This window comes from Neomonachus schauinslandi, chromosome 2 (genome assembly GCF_002201575.2).
Source record: "Neomonachus schauinslandi chromosome 2, ASM220157v2, whole genome shotgun sequence".
Taxonomy (NCBI): domain Eukaryota; kingdom Metazoa; phylum Chordata; class Mammalia; order Carnivora; family Phocidae; genus Neomonachus; species Neomonachus schauinslandi.
The window spans coordinates 35,080,436-35,092,616 of NC_058404.1; the positions used below are offsets into that span (position 1 = coordinate 35,080,436).

Sequence of the window (12,181 nt, forward strand, 5' to 3'; positions counted from 1 at the left end):
TCAAGATCTGTCACACTACCTAAATTCTATTTTAAAATACTTTATAGTACTTTCGCCAAATTAAAATAACTATCTCCCAAAGGAAAAAACAAACAAAACCAAGTAAAACCAAAACCAAACCGAACACCTCATCTTCAGTTTAGTCTAAATATAATTTAATAGGCCTGATACACCATGGAGTCCTTTCAATTATTTCACCACTAAGGTAAGTTCAGAAAACTTAGTATTTGTATTTAAAAAAAAAACAACACAAACAAAAAAACTGCACCAGGGGATATTAATTTCTAAAATGTTTAATACTAAAAACTGTTTTCTTATAATACAGCTGAGACACTGTAAAACTGAATACTCTGTATTATATTCAACCAAAGAAATCTTATTTTCTACTTATCACGAACTCAAGTTCATTGACCCCCTCAGGGACACAATATTGTTTTTACTTGATCAATCTCTTGGCATACTTAAATATCAACAGGTGGCAAGTAAGAAAGCTTGTATCGCCTGACTCTTAGCTAACACCACCACATATGTTGTCTTGGCTGTATCCCATCAGGCCTTCCTCAATGCCAGACCAAAACAGGATAAAATACAACATAAACAATTAAAAAATAAATGTGCTTATCTTGCCTTCCAAGTGAAATCTCAATCAGTTGAAAACTCTGGATTAAAGAATATGACATGGGAAGAGTCTACTTTGAACAGAAGAACTGTTTGCAGAAGGGAATAGATTAATCTTTTGATGCTCCATACAGGAACACTAAGAACTTATCTGTAATTCTAAGTCACTAAAAAAAATGCAGATATTAGGTTAGAGAAGAATAAATATTCTAACAATTTGAATGTTTCATGTTATAAAAGGGACTACTGAAAGTGTTAATCTCTCGGGGATATAACTGAAACTCTAGTTTGATGGGGAAATATGCCACTGAACTCAAAGAAAGAAAAAGGACTGACACTCACCTCTTGCACAAACGAAACAAAAGCCTACATTTATGGCTGAGGAAGCCCTGGTGCTCCGTTTGGAATGATTACTACAGATGAGCATGCAGGAGGATACAAATGTGCTGCCGGCAGCAATGCAAGCCTCTCCGGAGTGATAGGCTACCGGACACCTCAAACATCGCATCATGCGACCTGTTTAAAGACAAATCAGAAAAAACAAAATCTACGTAATCAGGCCTCAGCTGGATATAAAGTGAGCTTTTTGGAGTTGGGCTCTTTTGGGTTCCATGGGATACTGTTATGGTAAGATAATATTTTTCTCCACACGTGTGGTTCTGTCGTTCCTATGCAGGACCCTAAATGCAGTGCCCATTGAGAGATCCCTCAAAGAAAAACTTGTTGGCTCTGATGCCGGAGATGGTGGTCTCAATGTCACCTGCGAAAGAAATTCTCAAGGGTAATTTTGAACATACAGAATTTTCTTCTCATGATCTGAATTAGAACCTAATCTCTACTTATCATGCTATTGTGGCTGAGCGGTTACATCTACAGATGCAGAGAGGGATAATTACCTAATACTCTTAAAAATAATGTGCTTATCATTTGCTACTGCACTTAAAAAGAAAAAAACCTTAGTCCCCTTTTTTTAACTCTGTTTTACCTTTACTTGCTTTGTAGATATCTTTCTCCATGGAACAGGCAGAGCAACAGTGCTGAGGACAGCGGAATCCTTTTGACTCAAAGATGGCAGTGGGGAATTTGCGGACACAGGCTTCGTGATAAAATTTCCCACAAGCACCAACAGAGCAACGCTTCACATCTGTACCAGACACTTTACACGAAAAACATGGGTGCTGTCCTGAAAAATTGGTTGAGGAACACAGATTAAATAAAATCTGATTAAAGCATATTCTTCTTAAATAGAAGCAGCGAATGACATCAAAGAGCTACTCCCCAAAGAGACTCTGTTATGTATAAGAATTTCACATACAAAAAAAGGCATTGAAAATAAATGGTTAAATTATAAGGTTATTTATTTAATTCATTTTTTAATTTTAATTTTAGTTCATTAACATACAATGCAATATTGGTTTCTGGAGTAGAATTCAGTGACTCATCACTTATCTACAACACCCAGTGCTCATTACAAAAAGTGTCCTTTTTAATACCCATCACCCATCTAGCCTATCCCCCACCCACCTCTCTCCATCACCCAGCAGTTTGTTCTCTACAGTTAAGAGTCACTTACGGCTTGTTTCCCTCTCTCCTTTTTTTCTTTGCCCCCTTCCCATATATTCATCTATTTTCTTACTTAAATTCCACATATGAGTGGGGCGCCTGGGTGGCTCAGTTGGTTAAGCGACTGCCTTCGGCTCAGGTCATGATCCTGGAGTCCCGGGATCGAGTCCCGCATCGGGCTCCCTGCTCGGCGAGGAGCCTGCTTCTCTCTCTGACCCTCCCCCCTCTCATGTACTCTCTCTCATTCTCGCTCTCTCAAATAAATAAATAAAATCTTAAAAAAAAAAAAAATTCCACATATGAGTGAGATCATATGGTATTTGTCTTTCTCTGACTTATTTCACTTAGCATAATACACTCTAGCTCCATCCACATCATTGCAAATGGCAAGATTTCATTCTTTTTGATGGCTGAATAATATTCCATTACACACACACACACACACACACACACACACACTACACTCCCCCCACCAACTGTTTTATCCATTCATCAGTTGATGGACATCTGGGCTCTCTCCATAGTTTGGCTATTGTTGAAAACGCTGCCACAAACATCGGGGTGCACATATCCCTTCAAATCCGTATTTTTTTATCCTTTGGGTAAATACCTAGTAGTGCAATTGCTGGTTCATAGGGTAGTTCTGTTTTTAACTTTTTGAGGAAACACCAAACTGTTCTCCAGAGTGGCTGCACCAGTTTGCATCCTACCAAGAGGGTTACCCTTTCTCTGCAACCTTGCCGACACCTGTTGTGTCTTGTGTTGTTAATTTTAGCCATTCTGACAGGTGTGAGGTGGTATCTCATCACGGTTTTGATTTGTATTTCCCTGATGATGAGTGATGTAGAGCATCTTTTCATGTTTCTGTTAGCCATCTGGATGTGTTCTTTGGAAAAGTGTCTATTCATGTCTTCTGCCCATTTATTAACTGGATTATTTGTTTTGGGTGTGAGTTGTTAGGTTCTTTATAGATTTTGGATACTAACCTTCTGTCAGATATGTCATTTGCAAATATCTTCTCCCATTCTGTAGGCTGCCTTTTAGTTTTGTTGATTGTTTCCTTCACTGTGCAGAAGATTTTTATGTTGATGAAGTTCATTTTTGCTTTTGTTTCCCTTGCCTCTGGTGACATGTCCAGTAAGAATTTGCTAAGGCTGTGTTCAAAGAGGTTTCTTCCAGCGTTCTCCTCTAGGATTTTGATAGTTTCCTGTCTCACATTTAAGTCTTTCATCCATTTTGAATTTATTTTTGTGTATGGTGTATGTAAGTGGTCGAGTTTCATTCTTCTGCATGTGGCTGTCCAGTTTTCCCAACACCATTTGTTGAAAAGACTGTCTTTTTCTATTGGATACTCTTTCCTGCTTTGTTGAAGATTAGTTGACCATTAGTTGACCATTAGTTCTGGGTTCTCTATTCTGTTCCACTGATCTATGTGTCTCTTTTTGTGCCAGTACCATACTGTCCTGATGACCACAGCTTTGTAATATAGCTTGAAGTCCAGAATCGTGATGCCTCCAGTTTTATTTTTCTTTTTCAGGATTGCTTTGGCTACCTGGGGTCTTTTGTGGTTCCGTACAAATTTTAGGATTGTTTGTTCTAGCTCTGTGAAAAATGCTGGTGGTATTTTGATAGGGACTGCATTAAATGTGTAGATTGCTTTGGGTAGTACAGAAATTTTAACAATGTTTGTTCTTCTAATCCATGAGCATGGAATGCTTAAAAGGTTATTTAATAAATTTGGCTAGAATAATTGATCATCAATTTGGAGATAAGGCACTAAAAACAATTTAGATCTTCAGTTCTCACTCTATAATAAAATCAATCCATAGAAAACCCAGAACAGAATTTTTCAACATATGAGAGTGGGAAGGTCTTCCCAACCAAGAATACATAAAAGGTATTACCAAAGACAAAACAGATTCCATTAGTCACAATTTCCATATGTAAAACAGACATAAAATGAAAACTCATAATCCTAATGCAAAACACAGAAAATTACAGCTACACATCTTATTCAACTGTAGTAAATCAAGAACAAAGAGAAAATATTAATATTATCCACAGAAAAGACAATGACCTTCAAAGAAGCAACAGTAAGACTGAGAGCTGACAGCAAGGGAAAAATGGAAGTCAGAAAACAATGGGATGTCATCTCCAAAGGGCTGAAAGGGCTGTTACTAAGTCAGCATTCTATATCCAGTGAAAGCACTCTTTTAAGAATGAAGTGAAATTAATATACATTGAGGAGGATTAAAAAACCCAAAAGTTGTTTTTTTGAAAAAGAGTTATAAAACTGGTATCTCTGGCAAGAGCGACTAATAAAGGGAGAAAAGGCAGCAATATTAACAAGAAATGGTACATCACTACAAATCTTACAACTATTAAAAAAATAAAAGGGTATCACTACATTTTTGCCAATAAATGAAAATTTACATGGATTCTTAGAAATACATAATTACCAACACTCACACAAAAATAAATAGAAAATATGAATAGTTCTATGAATTCTTTAAAAAATTGAAACCATAATTAAAAGCCTTCCTACAAAGAAAACTTTAAGCTCAGAAGGTTCTACAATCTGTCAAACATTTAAAGCTAGGATTAATGTCAATTAGAATAGAATAGGTAAAAAAGAAGGAACAGGGCAGATGTGGAAAAATACATGCCACAAAGATGACAAAGGATTATGTTTTGTTATAAAAAGAGTTCACATATGGAGAAAATATATGCAACATATAAGCAAAGGTAACTCAACAGGATTCATACAGAACTATAATTTAATACAGAAACAGAACAGCCTAATATAAAAGTGGGCAGGAGCACCTCGCTGGCTCAGACAGTAGAGCATGTGACTCTTGATCTTGGGGTGATGAGTTCAAGCCCCACACTGAGCCAGAGGGCTTACTTAAAAATGACCGACTGAATGAATAAATAAATAAAGTGGGCAGAATATGAAGAGGCAGTTTACAGAAAGCAGAAAGACAAACAGCCAATAAACATGTGGGAAAAAACCCTCAACTTCACTAGTAATCAGATAAATGATAATTAAACCCAAGTAACATTTTAAAAATTCCTCAAATAAGAAAAAAAGAGTTTGATGATACAAACTGTTGAACAGGTACTCTGATATATTGCTAGTAGGAGTTCAGGTTGGAAGGAACTACCTTAGAAGGCTACATGGCAATATCCATTAATTGTACATTCACTTTCTGTGACCTAGAAATTCTGCTTTTGCTGTCTACGTTGGGAAGACTTGTACTTGTAAAAGGATATTGAATGAAGCACTGTTTGTAACTGCAAAGAACTGAAAGCAACTCAAATGTCCTTCAATAGGAGAACAGTTAAATAAACTGTAATATATGCACACTATGGAGCACTATGTAGCAATTAAATAGAATGTATTTGTATTGACATAAAAAGAGCTCCAAGATAGTGAAAAAAGGAAGCTGCAGAACAATTAATACATTTTTGTTACAATACACAAAAAATGTTACATACATACATGTGTTTGTGTGTACACACAATCTGCTTAAACTATAATTATAATATTTTCATAAGATTGTGTATATATACTATTTGTGTAATTAGAAATAAATTTAAAATATTAACAAATGCAAAGAACATCTTTAGCAGCACAATACACAAATGGACAAAACATGAACAGATCATTCACTAGAGACTCAATAGAGAAAAAAATGTTTAGTTGTAAACAAAGAACTGCAAATTATAACAACATTTTTGTTATTTGTTTTGTTATTCTTTGAAGGTAATTGCCTTTTCTGTGGGTAATTTTCTGTCTCTTTTATTAGGATAGGAATTTTCATTGTGTGTCCATCTTACATACAGAATTTTAAGTGATTATTTACTGGCTATTTGGATATCATCTTTTGGAAAGTATTCAAGTCTTTTGCCCATTTTTCTTATAATGTTATAAAAAAATCTGAAAAAAAATGGAATAGTTTTTTTTTAATGGAATAGTTTTTTGTTTTGATTTTTTACAGTTAGATTTTTTTTTTTTTTTTTTTTTAAAGATTTTATTTATTTATTTGAGACAGAGAGAATGAGAGAGAGAGAGCACATGAGAGGGGGGAGGGTCAGAGGGAGAAGCAGGCTCCCTGCCGAGCAGGGAGCCCGATGTGGGACTCGATCCCGGGACTCCAGGATCATGACCTGAGCCGAAGGCAGTCGCCCAACTGACTGAGCCACCCAGGCGCCCTACAGTTAGATTTTATTTTAAATTATTTTATATTAAAGTACCTGACCTCTACAAATTGGCTGAATTATAAATATTCTTTAAAATTAGTACTTAATTCTTTAAAATTAGTACTTATGATTATGATGTTCAAATGTGTATTTTTTAAACTGACTTTGTTGTAAATAGAGTAGGGTTTTTCTGTTGTCTTGTTACAAATATAATTTCAAATATATATTAACATGTATGTAGATATGAAAGCGATAGTACTGTTTTAAAAATAACTTTTAGAAATTTAAAAAATTAAAAGAAATTATTTTAAAGGTTAAGAGGTTTGCCTTTACAGCTTTGGCAAAATGCATAAATTGCCCTGTGTGTAAAAAAAAATTAAAAAAAGCCTTCACTTGCATAATGATCAAAATAGGTCTAATATAAATGAAAATTGTTATAACCAGTGACACTGTTATACTAATAGCTGAACTATCAAACTCCTTTAAGACTTAAGTTTAGAGCCCTAGGAGATGAGTACTTCTAATATCCTCCCTTCTCAGTAGGACATGGTCTTCATTTATAATAATTAATAAGTAAACTTGATTGTATACATTTTATTCACAAGGTCAAATGAAAGTGCTTTCTTTCTAGAAATCACATTTGTCTTAAATGATAATAAGTGATAGTATAAGAACTTCTTAGGCATGTATCCTATAATACTTTCTACGTACAAAGTATCTGCCTTTGATAAACAGAAGAAAACTTTCTAAATGACCTTAAACAATGGTTTGAAATTTTTACTCCTAATCTGTTGGAAGGGTAACAGATTAGTATCAAAGTAATTTTCATGTAATAATAAATAAAAGCAATTTTTTAAAGAGTTTATTTTTTTATTTGAGAGAGAGAGAGAGAGAGTGTGTGTGTGTATGAGCAGGGGAAGGGGCAGAGGGGGAGGGAAAGGGAAAGAATCTCAAGCAGACTTTGCGCTGAGTGCGGAGCCCGACATGGAGCTAAATCTCATGACCCCGAGATCATGACCTGAGCCAAAACCAAAGAGTGGGATGCTCAACCGACTGAGCTACCCAAGTGTCACCCAAGAGCCACCCAAAAGCAATTTTTTAAAAATTAAAAAATAATTGTGTTTTAAACTGTGGTTAAAAATACATAATATAAAATTTACCATTTTAACCACTTCTGAATGTACAGTTCAGAACGTGAATTAAATACTCATTATTTTGCAACCATCACCACTATCTCCAGGAGTTTTTCATCATCCCATCCTGAAATTCTATACCCATTTAAATAATAACTCCCCATTCCTCTCTGGTAAAAACCAACAAAAAACAAAACAAAACAACAACAACAATCAAAAAACCACCTTGGTAAAAACTGCTCTACTTTCTGTCTCTATAAATTTGGCTACTCTAGGTAATTAATTCATGTAAGTGGAATCAAATAATATTTGTCCTTTGTGACTACTGTGTTTTGTTTACAATCATGTCCTCAAGGCTCATCCATGTTATAGCATGTATTAGAATTTCATTTTTTAAATTTCTTTTTTAAAAACATTCTACTGCATGTACACAGCACATTTCATTTATCCATTCATTCATCAGTGGACACCTGGATCATTTCCACCTTTTGGCTATTGTGAATAATGGTGCAGTGAACATGGTGTACAAATATCTGTTTGAGTCTCTGCTTTCGGTTCTTTTGGGTATATACCCAGAAGTGAAATTGCTGGATCATACAGTAATTCTATGTTTAATTTTTTGAGGAACTGCCATACTATTTTCCACAGAGGTTGTATCATGTTACATTCCTGCTGACAGAACACAAAGGTTCCAATTTCTCCATATCCTGACCAACATTTTTTTTTTTTTTTAAATAATAGCCATTGTAGTGAGGATGGAGTGGCATCTCATGTGATTTTAATTTGCATTTCACTGATTACTAATGGCGTTGAACATTTTTCATGTGCTTATTGACCCATTTGTAGATCTTCTTTGGAGAAATGTCTATCCAAGTCCTTTGCCCACTTGGGTTGTTTGGTTTTTTGTTGTTGTGTTGTAGTTCCTTATACATTCCGGATATTAATCCCTTTTCAGACATGGGATTTGCTAATACTTTCTCCCATTTTGTGGGTTGTTTTTTCAGTCTGTTAATGGTGTACCAGGTTTTTAATTTTGATAAAGCCCAATTTATTTTTTCTTTGTTGCCCGTGCCTTTGGTGTTGTATCTAGGAAATCAATGTAAAATCCAATGTCATGAAGCTTTTCCCTTATGTTTCCTAAGATTTTTAGAGTTTTAGCTCTTATGTTTTGGTCTTTGATCCATTTGAATTAATTTTTGTATACTGTTGTTAGGTAAAGGTTCAACTTCATTCTTTTGCATGTGGATATCCAGTTTTCCCAGCACCATTTGTTGAAGACTGTCCTTTCCCATTGAATGGTTTTTGCACCCTTGTCAAAAAATCATTTGACCAAATGTGTGAATGTTTATTTCTAGACTCCCTATTCTATTCCGTTGGTTATACTTCTGTCTTCATGCCAGTACCATATTGTTTTAATTACTGTAGCTTTGTAGTCAATTCTTATTTTTCATATTAAAAAAATTTATTATTATTTTTGCTTTGTAGCAAATTTTTAAATCAGAAAGTAAGTCTTCCAACTTCGCTCTACTTGTTTAAAAGAGAAAGCAAATTTCTCTTTTAAATTTTCTAATAGATGTGTGCCAAATTAGATTATATCTAAACTTTGTTGGCAGAATTCTCCTCTGCTGGGTTCTAGAGTTAGGAGAAAAGCCCTCAGAGTATTCTAATACCATGAAACATGGTCCTTCCTATCAGTTTTTTTTTTTTTTAAAGATTTTATTTATTTATTTGACAGAGAGAGACACAGCGAGAGAGGAAACACAAGCAGGGGGAGTGGGAGAGGAGGAGCAGGCTTCCCGCTGAGCAGGGAGCCCGATGTGGGGCTCGAACCCAGGACCCTGGGATCATGACCTGAGCTGAAGGCAGATGCTTAACGACTGAGCCACCCAGGCGCCCCTCTATCAGTAGTTTGTATCAGAGATTGCAACTTAAGTGCTTAAGGGGCCAGGTAGATTACATAAATGCCTGGAGTGATAGGATTTTAGAAAAGGGAATGGTAGGGAATGTGGGGAACTAGGAATACGTGCCTGTTCCATGTTCACACATTGAAAACACATTTTGAAGGCCAAATAAAACAATGTGTAGATAATCTGACCTTTAGGCTGCCAGTTGGCAAACTGTTCAAAAATTTTACTGCAGAGTGTAAATGTGATAAATAAAAATACAGGGGAACATACAAGTTATATGTTCAAAACAGCTTTTATAGCTTAATTTTTACATGTGTATGTATGTGTCTGTTTCATATGACTACGAAATACAATCTTCACCCTACTTAGTCAAGGTGGTAGAAGGCAACAGTAAAGAGTAAGGACTCTGGGGTTAAGCTACTTCCTGGATTTAAATCCCAGTTTCATTATATGTTGTCTTTTGACTTTGGGTAAAGTGTTCAACTTTCTTTCTCTGCAAATTGTTTTGATCAGTAGTAGTCTATATGAGGCAGGGGGATAAGAAAAAAATGGTGAATCCAAAACCTCCAATGTCTAAAAAACAATTTCCAGTAGCTGCACCTTTCCAATAAAAATATAATCACCATGGGGCGCCTGGGTGGCTCAGTTGGTTAAGCGACTGCCTTCGGCTCAGGTCATGATCCTGGAGTCCCAGGATCGAGTCCCGCATCGGGCTCCCTGCTCAGCGGGGGGTCTGCTTCTCCCTCTGCCCTCTGCCCTCTTCCCTCTCGTGCTCTCTGTCTCTCATTCTCTCTCTCTCAAATAAATAAATAAAATCTTTAAAAAAAAATATATATATATAATCACCATGGTTATAGTTCGTGATTGATGCTTATTCCAGTCTATTAAAGTCAAGGGACTTTTTATTTAACACAAAACTCTCAAACCCATCTAAAAAATAATTCAATCTACGTATTTTGCATAGCTGCTTCGATAAAACACAAATCCATCTCAATGATTTCATAGATTTTACAGTAAAAGCACCAGTAGGAGGAAATTTGACAATAATATTGCTAACTACTCTTTTGATCTTAGGAATCCCAATCCCTGAATGGTCTTAATTTGTTGAAATATCTATGGGAGTGGAGAATGAGAGCTACATAAAAGTGGTAAGAGAATTAGATGTCATGGGGGCTGGCATGGCACATTCTTCCCTACCTGTCTTTTCATATCTATCAAACTAAGTAAACTTACCGGTTTTACATTCCACGCAGATGAACTTTCCATCAGGGAGTGATGCCAATCCCAGGCACTCCAGGTGAAAGTGTTTGCAGCACTCTCCCTCACAAGGAATCAGAGGGTCACCAGAGCTTTCACAGATCTGTAACATGGCAAAAAGCAGTAGTTGTAAAACTTTAGCAGGCATCAGAATCACTTGGAGGGCCTTTTAAGACACAGATTACTGGATTCCTCTTCCACAGTTGCTGATTCAGCAAGTCTATGGTAGGGTCCAAGAATTTGCATTTCTAACCAGTATCCTGGCAATGCTGATGCTGCTGGTCCTTGGCCCTCACTTGAAGAATCACTGAAGTTAATTTTTTATTTTTATTTTTTTAAAGTTTTAATTTTAATTCCAGTTAGTTAACACAGTGCTATATGAGTTTCAGGTGTATAATACAGTGATTCAACAATTCCATATATCACTTGGTGCTCATCATGACAAAAATAATAAAAACATAGGAAGACTCCTATATTTAATACATTAAGAAAAAAAAAAAAAAAGAAAAAAAGAACCACTGAACTAGATAACTATTTCCAGACCCAATATGGTATAAAGTTTAATAGGCATACTTGATCTTCCATGATTCCTTCTTTGGAATGTGCAATACTTTAACTTTTCTTCACAGGGCAAAACAGTATTTTTCAAAAAGGGCAAATACACATTAAAAAAGGCAATACCAACTTAAATTTAAGAAAATGTTTTTTGAAATAAATCATCTGCCATTTACTTTTTTCATAAGTAAGCTCTAGGCCCAACATGGGTCTTGAACTCACAACCCTAAGGATCAAGAGTTGCATGCTCTACTGACTGAGCCAGGCAGGTGCCCCCTATTTACTTCTTTTTTTTTTTTTTTTTTTTAAAGATTTTATTTATTTATTTGAGAGAGAGAGAATGAGAGACAGAGAGCATGAGAGGGAGGAGGGTCAGAGGGAGAAGCAGGCTCCCAAGGAGCAGGGAGCCCGATGCGGGACTCGATCCCGGGAATCCAGGATCATGACCTGAGCCGAAGGCAGTCGCCCAACCAACTGAGCCACCCAGGCGCCCGCCCCCTATTTACTTCTAATTAAAAACTGAGTATCACAATGAAGATGGGCACTTGGATGTGCAGAAGAGACCCAGAAAAGGCTTTAGGACCTATAGCTTTAAAGTAATATAATTTAGAAAGATACTACTCTGTCCAGCAGGAGGTTAACTGTATTATCGGTGGAATATTACAGCAATTATTTCAAGCTATCCGTCGCTTGCCTACCTGACACACAGTGTCCTTCTTACTGACTCCAACACCTCTTCTTGACAAACTTGAATCCACGGACTGCACATCAGAAACATCTACATCTGCAGTAGCGGAAGGGCTATCTACTTGCTTTCCAAAGCCTACCTACATGGAAAACATAGCACTTTTTAAGAAAAATAAAACAAAAATTTCCTCCAAGTGAGGAGCTATGAAAATCCTAGCAAGATATGCTCAAATAAACCTTGATATCTCTTTTTTGTTT

General features: G+C 36.0%; 1 protein-coding gene across 1 annotated transcript in view; it reads right to left on the reverse strand.

Moving 5' to 3' along the window:
• Positions 1-12,181, reverse strand: part of NSD3 (nuclear receptor binding SET domain protein 3) — a 118,775-nt gene that overhangs the window by 27,409 nt on the left and 79,185 nt on the right. Inside the window, exons 11-14 of the mRNA XM_044912830.1 lie at positions 11,935-12,063; positions 10,658-10,784; positions 1,604-1,801; positions 961-1,134 (exon numbers count right to left, since the gene is read on the reverse strand). Coding sequence (XP_044768765.1) covers positions 961-1,134; positions 1,604-1,801; positions 10,658-10,784; positions 11,935-12,063 — 628 coding nt within the window. The remainder of the gene's footprint in view (positions 1-960; positions 1,135-1,603; positions 1,802-10,657; positions 10,785-11,934; positions 12,064-12,181) is intronic.